Consider the following 15,931-nt stretch of genomic DNA (forward strand, 5'->3'; position numbering starts at 1 on the left):
ACGATAAGAGCATGCATGCATAGTACGATGTTGATTTCACTACAGAAGACAGTAAGATGATGACTAAAATTAGGTAAGGAAAAAAGTAGATATACTGATATCGGTATTGGTTATCAGACAAATGAGTTGTTACATATCGGTGTATCAAAAATCGGCAAAAAATCCACTATCATGCATCCCTACTAACCACTGCACCAATGTGCCTCTCTCTTTAATGTCATATGCACAACAATAACAGAGAAGTATAGCTGGCAAAGAAATTTATAATAAGTTGAGGAGGTCAAGTCACAGCAGTTGTCCTCAGCGTTGTCTTTGTCTCTTCTCATCTAGTTAAAGAGATATTTCATTCTGGACCAAGCTGCTGTGGCTAAAAAAATAAGGCACCACAGATAGGCAAATAACTGCAGTTCATCAAATGGACACTTGCGGCTGGCTCTGAGAGCAAGTCAATCCCCATAAACCTTCATGTGAACATGAGCTACTCTCTCAAAGGCAGAATCCAGAGAAGCAAGTCTCAAAATTGTGATGTCAAAGGGGCTAAAGTCTGGAGCTGCTCTATTGACAATTAATGGGAGCCTGATTATGTGGACCCACTGAATAGTTGTTTTCTTTTTTTTATATACCCAAATGAGCTTTATTCTATTCTCGGTTCTAAAACAGAAAATGTACTCACATACTCGGAAAAATACCCCTGGATGGTCTCAATGTCATCTAGAACATCTTTCACCATTCAATGTCATTAGAGCAGCTTCAGACTTTATACCCCCTGACATCACACAATTGAGTTTTAGTGCTCTAGTTTTATGATTTAGGAGTGAGTTGTTCATTTGAACAAATTTTTTGGACTGTCTCAGACTGTAAAGTTAAGAGTGGGGCCGCTTGAGTGACAAGCTGTCTGTCAGGTGTCACCACAGTCTGAGTCACCTACACCCCTCGCTTCTCCCAAACTCCAACTTCTCATCCAAATACATTCCATTCTGGCTCCAGAGAAGATGGCAACAGCTAAAATATGCACTTGATGCCTCAGGGCGAGAGTCCACAAGCCAATGAGTGACATCACGGTGGTAATGACCATTATTTTTATACAGTCTGTGGTCAGTATCTGGTGGCAGATCAACCAACACCAGACCAGCATTGCCATCTATAAAGCAAGCAATTTTCAGCCTGAGTACAACAAAGGTTGAACTAACAAATCAGTGGCAGTGGACCTGCGATGCAGGGTGCCTGCCTGCTCATCTGGAGTAATTTGGGGTTGAGGGTCTTGCTCAAGGACACAAATTGTGAACAGGGGGTGACAGGGATCAAATCGCACTAAGATTAATGTTCGACTCACTCTCCCACCTGAGCCACAGCAGTCAGTACAATGTGATAAACACTGTCCAACTATGCCCATCCCATCTAATGTATGTGGTTTGGGCCGTAACCTCTTCAAATTAAAAGATGTTGCAGAGCAGCAAGGGGCAAGGATAAGCACTCATACATCCTGTATCTAGCAGAGAACAGATGAGGGTTAGGAGCAAACAGGTCCCAGGGCCTAAAATACTCACAAAGGGACACATTCTGGCAATAAAATGAACTATTCTTCATTTATTCTGAGATGCTGGCCAGAAAATCTAACCTCTGTGTCCTCTTTTCAGCTCACCTCTCCCTTCCTTCCCATCTTTCCCATCAGACAGAAGTGTCAGACCCATTTTCACAGAGACAATTTTGGAGCTAATGCTATCTGACAGGCAAAGTGATGCAGGGGGACAAGTCTGGGGCGCAACTATTGTTAATATTCATGAACTCTCTGCTCACTGCCAATGACAAGAGCAGATAGTTTTTTTTTCGGACTGTAAACATAATTGGTAAATGCTGACATGGCATCTGCGAGGACAGATTCTTGTTGTGCTGCAAGTCTTTAATCTCTGGTTTGGGTGATCAATGTTGTAACATCAGAAAACATGTCATATTCTCATGCTCACATTTTGGAGATCAAATATTTTGTGATACTTTCTCACAAGCCAACATATCTCTGTTTACATTAACTTTGAAAGGTAAAGCGAGCATACTGTATACTGTAAATGTCTGTAAATTAAGATAACACACAAGGAAGTCCTTTAGTTCTATCAAAAAGGAATTGCAATTATATTTTTTTCTTTTTTGAGAGTAAGTGAAAGTTTCTCTAAATATCACGCTGATTAAAAGCCACAGTGTGTCATTACACTACACAGAATTTCACTCATTTCACTATCACTGGTATTTATTCCAAATGCCAACAGTCCCTGCCTAAATTACTTAAAAAGCAAACCACAAGGACACCACTTATTTTAGGATTAAATTGAAAAGACGTTCAGCTCACAGTGAATCAGAAGACGCAAAATAACAGAAGCTGATTGGTGTGACATTCTTCAAAGCATAATTTCTCCCAAACATGTGGCAATTATCTAAATACATAAGAACAATAATGCAAGTGAAAATGCTAGGGAAGGTTGTGGAGTGTAGTCAGTGGATAGGAAAATGTTCTTGAAATAGCCTTGTGGTTTTCTGAGGGACATTCCTTTGTGAATATCAAGTATTATCTTCACCACCATCTGAAGTGTCCAAAACCTTCATGGAGCTTCTTGTAAATCACTGAAATGATTCATGTGTAAGGTCATCATCAAACAGAAAATATTTGAGTAGGTAAAGAGTGGGCAGCTAATGATACCACAGAGCTCTTTGTGTAGTGGGGGTGATGGCCATGGGGTGACAGAAGGGGGAAAAGAGAGGAGTAGGAGAAGGAGGAGGAGGAGGCCACAACATTGAAGGAGGAAATACGCAGCGGTCTGGAAGGGAGCGAGGACAAGGCAACAGAAAACCAGTACAGAAAAGAAGAGAAAGTCTAAAAGGTTTTCCATTCTCCCCTAATTTAGTCTGTGAATGTGCTTTCACCCCCTCCCTTAACTCTCCCCTGAGACTGTCCCACACAAACCACGCAATCATCTGTTACTCTGATTCACCCGGAGATAAAGAGGAAGAGAGAGAACAAGAACGAGAGGGGAGGGGGGGAAGGAGGGAGGGAGGAAAGGAGCATTCACAAATACGGATGTAAAACTTTTCCATCTCAATGCTGCGCCACATCATTACTGCCCTCTTCACCTTCCACGCCACTTTAAAAGCTGCTCTAAGTCTTGATATACTGGATGCAGGATTGTTGTTCTGATAGCAACACTGCAATTAGACAGAAACATTTTGCTCATGATAAACTGTGCAAAGTACAAAGTATCAGGTGCACAAAGCAATTAAAAAGGCACAGTGTCAAATACAGTGGCACTACTTAGAGAGAGAGATAATTAATCCCTAATTCTGTGTGTGTATGACCTGCTTTATGTGTATAGAAAAGAAGAGTGCGTGAAAGGTGAAAGTAAAATGAGCTGCTCTGTCTAATCCTGTCTAGCTGAGCTTATTAGCTACAGTAACTCCATATGACCACCGCTTTCCACAGAGTCCAAATCCTGGAGTGTTTCAAAAGCAACACAGATATGTCTCCCTGACAAACTCAGTAGGTGATTTTAGGGAGGATGCCAGCCACCTTGTAGGCAAAATAACCAAAATACATCCCTCTTGTTATCCTCCATACCCAGATGCTGTCCTTTACAAACCCAGGCCTATAGCTGACAAGTTATTGAGACCTAGTAAAGTTTGACGAGCTTGAGTGTTTCTATTTCAACTGGCACTGAATTTGTAGCACTGCTTTAGCGGACCAGGAAATGCAGACTGGTTGCATGTGTTAAATCATCTCACGTGATGCTTTTCAGCCAATCAAATCTGTGCATGCCAATGAGCATTGTGACTCGAGTAAGTAAGAAACACACAAAGGGGAGAGACGAGACGAAACAAAAGTCGCAGAAATACAGAAAAGTAATTTCACATGACAACTTCCAAAGAGTAGACTGTGAAGACAGCTTTTAAAGGTGCTGTATGAAAGAATGTGGCCAAAACGGTTACTGCACTCAAATTCAAAATACTGCCGTGAGTCGTGTCCGCCCCCCCTCCCCTACAGATTTGAGGTTGCTGGAAAGCAGCACGCTGGAGACAGATTTGTTTGCCCACGGGCGGCTGCCGTGGCAGGGCCGCGTCGCCGCGTCCTTGATCTTCGGTTTTCCAGCAGACTGTTCGAGCAAGCCCGGCTTCTCTGCTGCTAACGCTGCTGCCAGGATACAGCGGAGGAGGAGCCAGCTGCTAATGCTATGAACTGCTAATGCTGCTGCCTGGATACAGCTGAGGAGGAGCCGGCTGCTAATGCTATGTACCGGGACACTGCTAATGCTGCTTGCCGTGCTGCTGTAGCTCAGTCGTAACTGTAACTGATGCTGAGACTCTACTGACTGCGTGACTGGTAGACGGCGGTGGGTGGCGCAACAGGCCAAAACACAAATTCAAAACATAAACATGATTTGTGGACTGTAAAAATGTTTTTTAAATGTGAATATTCTGGCTGTACTATTGTTGTCCGTGAGATCAATATGTTATATGAACATTATTCCTTAGTCTCTCACATATTGACATCTGACATATTAGGAGGATTTTACGACTATTTGCTTTAGATTTCTTACATATAGCTCCTTTAATCAAGAATAGACACTCTTACGTGTTCATTCTTCCTACAAGTACTTAAACACTAGTTTGTCTCATTATATGTTCCAAGACCATGCCGATTTTTGAAAGCCGCAGTGTGAAGTGCTACTACGAGACAAAGCACAGAGCATCTGCTGGGCAAACATGCCCGCTCAAATCCGAACTGAGGACACAGTTCAATATTTTACATGGCACCAAATCACTCAAGGACAGGACATACTGACCTGTTGAATAATGATTATTTTTAAGTGAAACTGTAACCCCAGATCACAAGATTTTATATTTATATATCTACAATATAAATTCACCTTCTAACCGCTTCATCCTCTTGAGGGTCGCAGGGGGGCTGGAGCCTATCCCAGCTGACATCGGGCGAGAGGCAGGGTACACCCTGGACAGGTCACCAGACTATCACAGGGCTGACACATAGAGACAGACAACCATTCACGCTCACATTCACACCTACGGACAATTTAGAGTTATCAATTAACCTAGTCCCCAATCTGCATGTCTTTGGACTGTGGGAGGAAGCCGGAGTGCCCGGAGAGAACCCACGCTGACACTGGGATCGAACCGGCAACCCTCTTGCTGTGAGGCGAGAGTGCTAACCACCACACCACCGTACCACCCCTACAATATAAATTATATTCACCAAAGATGTCAAGTTTGGTGATATAAAAAAATTACAGTTATATAAATATGAATTAGATTGGTTGGCAATTCTAAAGTAGGTTATAATGCCATCAATAATTTTGTTTTTGAGAAGCAGTTCTTAATCATGTAACACTGATAAAACCTCCACTGCATGAGCAACTCTGAAATTACGTTTATATACAACAAATTTGAAACAGCAACTGTATTTTGTGCCGGTCGGATAATGTTTTCTATATGTTACATACTCACAAAATGAGAAGAGTTGGTCATTTAACATGGGAAGCCACAGAATGTTGATCTTCTCATAGCAACTGCAGCATTGTTAAACATTTTTATGGTTATGTTTAGACACTGGCAGCACTTGGTTACAGCTAGGCAAAGATCATGGTCTTGGTTTAAAAGAAAAAAAGTCTTACATTCTTCTGAGTGTGAACGCGAATTCTTTCTTGTTTGAGGCGAGCGTTTCTGGAGCAGACACTTCACTTATAGCAGACGGCCAGGCCCTGTGTGGTTGTGGTTTCCACTTTCTCTGTGCTCATGGTCTGTCACTATGTTTTATTAGGCCACTGCTTATGCTTAAGTGCCGTGCTGTCTTCTGACAATATGCTGAAGGAAAACCAGCCAAGAGTGTGTTGAATTGAAAGCTGTTTAATACCCTTTCTTTCAAGTGCTTATGTACGGCCTTCTTTTTACATCTAGCCTGCTCTGTACGCTGTAGCACCTCCTCTAAAGTACCATCTCTTACATCTACCTGGCATTACAGACAATTGATGCATCACAGACATACACATGAAGGGAAGATACAATATGCCTTATATGTGCCAGCTGACTTCTCCCCTCTGATTTTCAATAAGGCCTGGCCCTATCTAAATATAGCCACTGTCACATCATAACCTGTAAAAGTGAATTTGCTAAAGTATTATCTATGCTGGCATCGTGTGGGAACAGGAGCCGGAGTCAATTTCCCATGAAAGTCACTCTGGAAATTTGCCAACTCAGGCTCCAGTTGGATTAGTAAACCGTGGAGGAATAAATCTTCCCCCACAGCTGTAGTGTGAACAAAAGCATGCAAAAAGATGCAGCAGTCAAAGCCAACAAGGGAATCCTATCTCTGGTGTGACCTGTGAAGATGGGTCAAATGACTCAGGGAATAAAGACAGAGGCACTCCTCTGCCAGCAGTAATATGTGAATATCTATATGTTTGTTTCTCTGTCTGACATTAATGTGGTGGTAGTGCCACTTTGCACCAGTATTTAAATACTGATTTTTTCGGGTCTGCGTATAATAATTACAGTAAATCTTAATTTTAATCATCATTAAGTGGCCAAAGCACAACTAGCATACTCGACTCAACTCCACAATGTAACAGCAGTTCAGACATGATAAATACAATGCTGATGAAGAAGAGGACAAATGATCTAGTTTGTTCAAAGTTTCATCATTTTACCAAGTTTCAAAATACATCCCTGTTTTCTGTCAAAAAATGATGCAATGTAAAAATTATTTTCAAAACTATCGGTGACCTCATTTTATTGTTGAAAGGGAAAAAGGTTTTAGACATGTATCAAAAAGGCTGGGAGGACGGGCCCTTGTGCTGTTGTGTATTGTCCTTACCAAGCGGCAACCTCCGGGTCTGAAAAATGAAGCCAACACGGAAGTGCCAAAAACTGCAGTTCCTCCATAAGCCAGTCAGTCCCTATAGAAATTCATGTTAAAACGCCCAACTTCACAGCAGAAGTAAACATGTTTACACCGTGGTACAAAAAACTAGCTAATTTTCACATTCATGACAACTGTGGGGGGGGGGGGGGGGGATTTTTTATAAAACTCACCAATTTAAATTCTATTAAGGCTAAAAGTTATGCATAATTAAAGGTGTGGCCACTTTGAGTTACATGCTGTCTGTGAGGCGTCACTATAATCTATGGCCACGTCCACATTGATACCTTTTAATTTCAAAACAACACTTTAAATCGAAAACGGTCTTCGCACCCCTGAGGGTTTCAGCACAATTTCAGAAATAATCTTGCTCCATCACAACACACCTGAAAACGCATAACACATCACCTTTCACTTGCACTGGGCATGCACGTGTCGATGCTAACAGGAAGCAGATTGTCATCTCTGCAGGTGGCTGCTTAGTTACAGAAAATACTGTGGTGATGGCGAAAAGTAAAATTAAATAAAAGAAAAATAAAAGATTTTTTTGCTGTCAGAGCTGTTACAGGAAGAAACACATAACCATAAAGCGGTCAAGGCAGCGGAAAACAGATTGAGAGTCATACAAAGCAAATACAGCAACATATTATCAGAGCATTATGCGTCGCAGAGGAAACCATGGCAATAACAAAGGAGTAGGGAAGGACAAAATCACAACAGGTATATAGGTTTAGCTATAATGTTAGGGCTTAGCACGTCATGACTGATAAGACCCACTGCGTCATTGTTTCCAAAAGTCTGGCCTAAAACACAACCCCAGAGAAGTGTGGATGCCAGACACAAATATAACATTAGTTATGCCTTTCAAAACAAAAACATATTAGTGTGGATGTAGCCTATGAGTCAGATCAACCCCTCGCTCTTCGACAGCTTCACCCTCTCATCTAGATATGGTCCCTTCAGGTTCCAAAAAAAAAACAAGATGGCGACAACCAAAAGCCAAACTCAGGCTTAAGACAGGAGTGACAATCCAATGGATGACATCATGAAGGCTGCATCCATTATTTTTTTACACTCAGTCAGACAGTGACGTGATTGCTAGCATCATGCTCTGTAAACTATGGCTTAAAAGCTAAGGAACAAATGGTGTAACAATAGCTGAGATAGGAACATCTCAGTTGCATAACATCAAGCTGTTCAAAGCTGTTAGCTACTCTAACTATCTAACTAGCCTGAGTTAGCCTAAGTTAGCAAGTGCTTACTCAATAAGCTAGATGCGTGTATAATAAGCTGCAGCTTGGCTGTTAAAATAAATTATTGGACAGGATTTATGCAAAAAAAATTCCCAACTGATCTGGCTGGATAGCATGAACCTCTTACATGATACACCCTCCCACTGAAAGTCAACACTGGCTGGTGCAAAGATGCTGCTGGCAAACCCATGTTTCAAGGAGGTCTTCAATATTCCAGATTGAGCACTTCAAATAGGAGAAAAATTGGGTACACCCACAAAAGAAAAAAAATTATGTTTTCCATTTGCAGGTCCATTACTGATCCCGAGCCATACTGTACTACAGTTGACCACTGAGTGTTTTACATATAAATAAGTTTCTGTTCCGGTTATTGTCAAGTAAACAGTGACATAATTAATCACTGTTTCCAAGCCCCAACTGTAAAATGGTTAAAAGTATCATCAGTCATGCCCCTGTGTCTTTGTTAACAGTTTAAGTGGTTTTCCTCATTCACTTTTAATGAATTCGGGGCTACCATACAGTCAACAACATGGAAATTGAGAAAATGGACTTTAAAGAGACGTCAAACTTTAAACATTAAGACAAAACTGAGAAGCCATAAGATGTAAAGAATGACAGGAGGCGTCCACAGGAAGGATTTGTGATGTCCATAAGCAGATAAGAAAAACCGGATTCACATCCGACTACACAGTCGTCTTTTCCCCTTTCTCATGACAAACCATCATTCTGCTCCACATGCGACTTGCATGCAAGTGAGCTTTTTTGACAAATATCGTCTTTCTAGAAATGACATCTTGCCCCATTCACTGCTCAGAGCTCAAACGCATGATTCAATTAGTTGCTATGGCTGCTGACAACGTGTAACATGGAATCCATGCAGTAAATATCTTACTGAAGGCATGTTTATGCATGATGAGTTTGTTGGACATGGTGCAATGTCACGGGTCAACTACTTCACAGGCTGATCCATTCAATGTGCACGCACATGCAAACGCATTCAATAAAAGACACATAAGGGCACACGCAAACGACCGACACTCAAAGTAAATACATCCGCACCTGTGTAGAGAAATACTCACCAAAACTTCCAACAAACAATACACCAACATATGTATACACATCTACACAATTCATTAAACTTCCAAAATATATTTTTGTTACACACATGCACCCACATGAGGAGAAAAAGCAAAGAGTGTAAGATGTTCAGGCTTCACATGAACAGGCACACACACAAAGTTAAAAATGTTTGATTATACTTACTGTTAAGCATTGCATATTCTCAGGGCGATTGGTCTCGGGGGCAGCACCATGGTTTGACAGCACAGCCTCTGAAATGTAGACAAAGGAATCACGGGCTGAGACAGTGCCTTTGGAGCACATTTCTTTCTGTGCCAACACAAAACAGCCCTCTGGATGCACAAAAATAAAGTCCTCAAATAGTTCTGAGAGTCCATAAAAGTGACTCAGAAAGATAACAACAAGCAATTATGGCAACAGTTGTCTGGAGCAGCCTTCGCTGGGCTGGGATTCAAACTTCAGAGCGCACATAAAAGGCAAAAAGGAAAGGAAAATCCCGTAAGATGTGAGGATCCAACAAACTGCCCAAGAGACGAGTGGAAGTGAGAACAAGTGAGAGGGAGGGAAGGAGGGAGGGAAGGAGGGAGGGAGGGGTGAAGAAGAGAAAAGGAACTCCTCTCTCACTCTATTATCCGTCCGTCACAGGGCTCCTGGGAAGTTGCTATGGTTACAGGGACTCACGCCTCAGTGTCCTTTTAACTATTGCTCATAAAGGCAGCATTCAGCTTTGGGCCACAATGCAGATCTCCCTCTCCCTCTCTCTCTCTCTCTCTCTCTCTCTCACTCTCTCTCTCTCTCTCTTTCTCTTTCTTTCTACATTTCCCTCTGTTTGCGTCGCTCATTTAACGTACACATCTTTCCTTCTCATTTTCTGCCTTTCCTTTTCATCTCTCAAACTTCTCACACTCAAATCCCACTGTACCCCTTCCAACTACTACCTCCCTCTTCTATTTGGTGTTTCTATCCTTCCTCTTACCCCCATACTCCTCCATCACACATACCTCCATCACCATAGGAGAGAAATTATCCTGCGCCAGACTGTGAAATGTTATTTTCTAAACTCTGCCAACCCAGTCGAAATAGCCCCTACGTGAGTCCATGAATGTAAGTGAATAAGTACCCTTCTGTTAACCTCACAAAAAATTGGAATAATCCCATTACATTCACTAACATACCTTGAAATGTCCACTTAATGGCTTCAAAGTAAGAAAAAGCACATTTTTAACACTACGTTACAGTGTCACGTATATGCACGTTTTATTTTTTGTATTTTTGCTTGGTGCAATACTTCACTGAAACTCTATCAAACGTATCCTGAACAAAACATCAGTCCAAGACAGCATCTATTATGCATTTACTGCTGTCTGAAATGGAAGATGTCTGGCAAATCATTTTGTTCTTTTGACAAGAAGTTACAATGAAAGCATAAAGGACCACACAAAGCTTGACAGTTAAACATGAAGTTGTATTAGACAGCATCAGTCATTTTGGAAATGCCCAAAAACAACATATGTTTACGTTAGTGACGAAGTTCTGTAGTGGGCGAAGCAATAATGACTGGTCCATTGGGAGCCGAGGAGGAAGCTTGATGACGTTATTGTAGGGTCTGCATAGGGAGGAGATCGGGGTGGTGGGTGGATCAACAAAATACAGGACTTTGCTACGGTAGACTGGTGTTCATTTCCTTTGTTTCTTTTAACCATGACGATCTACTAATCTTAATCAAGTAGTAATTGTAAGCCAAACCACGATTTTTAACCATAACCAAGACGTGTTTGTACCTGAACCTCACCAAACCTAACCCATAGCTATGTCACATCCTAAAACTGATTTTTTTTTTTTAAGAAGTCTTTTGTAACAGTTTTGGATGGTACTGAAAAATTATGTCATGTTACCAACAAAACAATAAAATGTGGCGTTAAGGAGAGCTGTAACAAAGTATTCTGACATTTAATTTAAGGAATTGTTAAAAAAAAAAAATCCTTGTTGGTGATCACAAAGGAGGAGACCATACACACACACAAAATTAAAAAAGACTTCTGACCAGTTTTGACACATTAAGGCTGGATTGCACCACCAAGGATTAACTTTTAAACCTGATTAAATTATGGTTTAAGTTTAAATTCTGTTGCACTAAAACTTCTTAAAATCAACAAAGATTAAATTTAAACTTCTCTTTGAATCTAAGTTTAGTTTTTAATCTAAACCTACATTAAAGTTAATTCTGTTGCACCAGGGGCGTCGGTGGCTTAGTGGTAGAGCAGGCGCCCCATGTGCAAGGCTGTTGCCGCAGCGGCCCGGGTTCGAGTCCAGCCTGTGGCCCTTTGCTGCATGTCATCCCCCCTCTCTCTCCCCCTTTCACACTTAACTGTCCTGTCCATTAAAGGCAAAAAATATCTTTAAAAAAAAAAAATTCTGTTGCACCAAACCTTTAAACTCCAATTTAAACTGTGGAGGAGGTTTAACTTTTACAATGGCTGCCTTGTTGAGATGGATTCAGCAAAATAATCAAGTTCCTCGAAGAAAGCTGAGAGACAGACTCAATCCACTTGACTTTTATGATGATTTGACGTTTTTCTCACGTCTCACACTTGCTTCATCCTTTTAGCTTTGTCTTCAGGTCTTTCCAGCAACCTTTAAGCTGAGTAATGTCTCTTTTTTCTTTCACTCCGGTCAATCTGCCAGCCAGTAGCTGCCAAGCAGTCTCTTCCTTTCTTTTTCATTGTGTTGTTGTCTGTTTTTTTATCTTCTATGATTTGGCAATATTTTTCCATTAATTTGAGTTTTTCTCTCTGCCTCTCTGCCGACCCATCATGAGAACAGTTAAGCTAGCAACTTTTAAGCTGGCTAGTGACAATGCAACTTTTATTGTTATGGACGACTACCTCCCCTCGACCTCACTTTTATACTTACTAAGTGCAGACAGCAAGCTGATTATGTGCGTATTTATTTTTTTAAGTATTTATTTATTTACTTATCATTTTAATTTTGATATGACGCTTGTCCCTATTAATCAAACTCACTTTAAATTCTGTTTAAATAAATATACTTGGCTTTACTAAACCAAGAATAATTTTTTAAGGTGCAACAAAGCTCTGCCTAATTTTAAATCCACATTTACTCATTTTAAATCTGAACTCTGATTAGAACTAATCTTTGTTGGTGCAACCCAGTCTAAATGTCTGATTATGTCTGATGTTTTGTCCACAAAATGTTAAATTGCCCAGAAAATTCAATCAGTTTAACTAGTGGACATATGATGGTTCCTTTCTCAGTATATGTTTATGTGCTAAAGGTTTCAAGTTTCCACACCACTTGTGTAAACTGCATAATGGAGCACTGATGGCAGTTGCAATGTCACAAAATCATGTTTGTAGATAAATTCCTCACCTCAGATTTAAGGTGAGCAAAGAGAAACTTTCCTCCCTTCAGCAGAGTTCATCTAGTGTCAAGCTCTGCACATACATCACTCTGCACAGTGAAGATCAAACATCCAACAAAAAGTAAAACACTTTTGAGAGGAGAGGTGGCTTTAAAATGTATCTGTAGTCAACTGAAGACAGTCCACATTTATTTACACATCTAAACATTTTGGAAACAGTTCCTACTTTCCATTGCAACCCTAAACAGTAGTTTAACCCCGGAGTTAAGGGCCAATGTCCCATAGTTGAGGTTGCCATGGTAACCTGGAGGCTTTTTCTAGAAAAGGGATTCTGTCACTTGTGAATCTGAAACCTCCAGGGGTCCTGCAAAAAAAGAGGGGCTAACCTGGCTGGCGTCAAGCCCAGGAGAGGAGCCTTTTGTGTGGGTAAGACATCTGTAACTTTGGGCATAGGAGGGGAGAGACAGAGCAGCTGGCAACAAGAAACATCCAGCATGACTGACATAAAAATGGGGGAAGGAAAGAGGAACAATACGAGACAGAAACAGTGGACAGTGGGAAAAGTATACACAAGAGAAATTCAAGGAATGAGGGGAAAAAAGGAATGTAGTTCAAGGAAAGGAGTAAGAAGATTAAACAAAAGACAGACAATGAAACTAGACGGGTAAAAAACAAGAAGAGGAGTAAAATAAAGATGTGCAAAAGGCAAGAATAAAGAATAGGAATCAAAAGGTGTTGGCAGGCTCCTACAGTTGAGTCAGCCAGTCTCAGATCTGCCAGAACATAAAAAGCCCTTGACTCTGCCCAAGTCCCTCACTGCAGCACTTGCTCACTTGACACTCAGTCCTTCTTTTCACCTCCTGTCGCCCACAAACAAACACTTGATGGAGAGGGTGGAAAAGCCAAGATGGTAGCAGATTGCCTCCACTTCACTGTTTGGGTCTCTTAAGATCACCCCAAGCGTCAAGAAATTATTGGCGACACCTAGAACTAACACATTCTGTTAAGAAATTAACTGAAGTGGACTGACGAGGAAAGCATTCAAGACACCGTGACACTATCACAATGATGAGTGGATGACAGGTTGCTTTTTACGCAGGATCTTAACTTCAGAGAGTTGACAAGACAGAATTCAAAATAGTTCGTTTTGAGTAGGACAAATTTGGACAACAAAATAAAGTGCAAACACAAAATTAAAGCCAGATTACTCTTCTCTGTAGTTGGTTATGCTAAATTTGAGCTGTCAACATGAGTACTCTAAAAGGAATGAGAGCAAACTACTTGATTTTGTTTGAAAAAGAAAAATGTCATTGAAGTAGTTAAAGGTATAGCACAGAAGATGTCAGTTTGCCTGTTGATTTTTTCAGCGCTTTGTCGACAGTTTTCATAGCTTCCTCTTGGATGTGTGCTGCTACGGTCTGGCACCTGGTCGCTATCTTTGTAGTAAGTCTTGCCCACACCCTCATGCTGTGCCCAGGAATGTTCCAAACACAGCAAAGAAAATAAAAATGAGTAAATAGAGGCAGAGGACAGAGTCTCTGCAGATACATAAACACACACTTCTTGTGGGTCATAAGTTATGATTGTGGGGGATTATTTTTGTTTGAGTCTAGTTTTTAGAAATATCCTGCAACTTTACCTTTTAGTTAGCTAGACTACTAAATTCGAAGACACTGCAAAAAGTATAGCAAAAAGCCACATTCAGTTTAAGTAATTGTGAATAACAACTTTACTTTTATTAATTAAAAAAAACAGCAAATCAAGTTGATTTTGTCATTTTAACTGTGAAGGACACATCCATTTTTATTCGCACCCCAGACGTCTCTCTCCCTAGCAACGCTTTCCAGATCCTCCTAGGGGACCCAAAGTTGTTCCTAGGCCAGATGAAATATGTAATCCCTACAGTGTATTCTGGGCTCCTCCCAGGGCCTCCTAACAGTGGGACATGCTCAAAACACCTCCAGCAGGAGGTGCCCAGGAGGCATCCTGATCAGATGCCCGAACCACCTCAACTGACCCCTTTCAACGCGAAGGAGCAGCGGCTCTACTGCGATTTCCCTCTGGATGACTGAACTCCTTACCCTATCTCTAAGGTTGAACCCAGCCACCCCACGGAGGAGAATCATTTCAGCAGTTTCTATTTGCAATCACATTCTTTTAGTCACTACCCAAAGCTCATGACCATAGGTGATGGTTGGGAAGTAGATGGACCAGTAAATCAAAAGCCTTGCCTTCTGGCTTAGCTCCCTCTTCACCACGACGGTCTGGCGCAGCACCCACATCACTGCAGAAGCTGCACCAAACCACCGATCCATCCCACGCTCCATTCTACCCGCACTCGTGAACAAGATCCCGAGATACTTGAATTCCCTCAAAGCAGTAAGGAAGAATGAAGGATACAGCTGACTGAAATATGGTTTAAATGAAATCAAACAGATTTGCATACAATATGAATGTATAAAAATCTGAATTCAAATAAAGATACATGAAGACTGAAAATTCCACCTAATCACAAGTTTGAACATGCCAATATATCCAAATAAATATGTATGTAGTAAACTAAATTAAAATGTCATATCAGATATTCAATGTGAGTTGAAAGTACTCCTTATACTACTCTTGCTGTTGTTGCATCTTTTCTTTACCAGTATTTGACTGGTTTAGAGAGTGATCCACTCAGTGGGGGAGCTTTTTGGCAATGGCTCGGCAAAGTCTTCGATTTATCGAACGACTAGAGTGGAATGTTTGAAAACAGAGTTCAGTGTACGAGCACAAGTCTACACACAGACCAACAGGGAGAAAATAATACAGTATGGAGGCAAACAACTAAACAAATACAGAACAAACCACCAGACATCTGAATAATGCAGCATGACTGAGGCTTGGTGCAGCAAAGTTTCCAGTAAACAGAGCAACAAGATTTTTTGGAAATGGACTGTTTTGGTTTAACGAATTAATGGAAGATGACAGGCTTAATGATATGGGTACTCAGTATTCATGCCAGAGTAACAGTGCAAACATGTCGTCCTGTGCATTGTTCAAAATCACATTTGATCACATATCTGAAAATGCACATTTGCCAACTGTGACTGGCTGAACTCCCAACATGTCCTACAAGACATAAATCAATAAACACGGTAAGGTGCCTTTACAATTATTGTCTCACCATTGTGCGTTTCCTTGAGGCCTCACTAATGTGCCCAGTGCATTTCTTTCTTTTTGCATTGTTTACATCCATGTGTCCATTAATATTCCCTCTTTACTGACTTAATTGGTGCACTTCTGTCTTTTTCCATTTACCCA

The 15,931-nt window shown here is 41.0% G+C and overlaps 1 protein-coding gene across 2 annotated transcripts in view; it reads right to left on the bottom strand.

Moving 5' to 3' along the window:
* The window catches only part of rgs3a (regulator of G protein signaling 3a), a 205,048-nt gene that overhangs the window by 138,385 nt on the left and 50,732 nt on the right, over positions 1-15,931 (bottom strand). For both annotated transcript variants that reach the window (XM_033646286.2, XM_033646289.2), the window contains one exon: positions 9,430-9,497. In XM_033646286.2, the coding sequence (XP_033502177.1) occupies positions 9,430-9,497 (68 nt within the window). The remainder of the gene's footprint in view (positions 1-9,429; positions 9,498-15,931) is intronic.

The sequence above is a fragment of the Epinephelus lanceolatus genome, chromosome 19 (assembly GCF_041903045.1).
Source record: "Epinephelus lanceolatus isolate andai-2023 chromosome 19, ASM4190304v1, whole genome shotgun sequence".
Classification (NCBI taxonomy): domain Eukaryota; kingdom Metazoa; phylum Chordata; class Actinopteri; order Perciformes; family Serranidae; genus Epinephelus; species Epinephelus lanceolatus.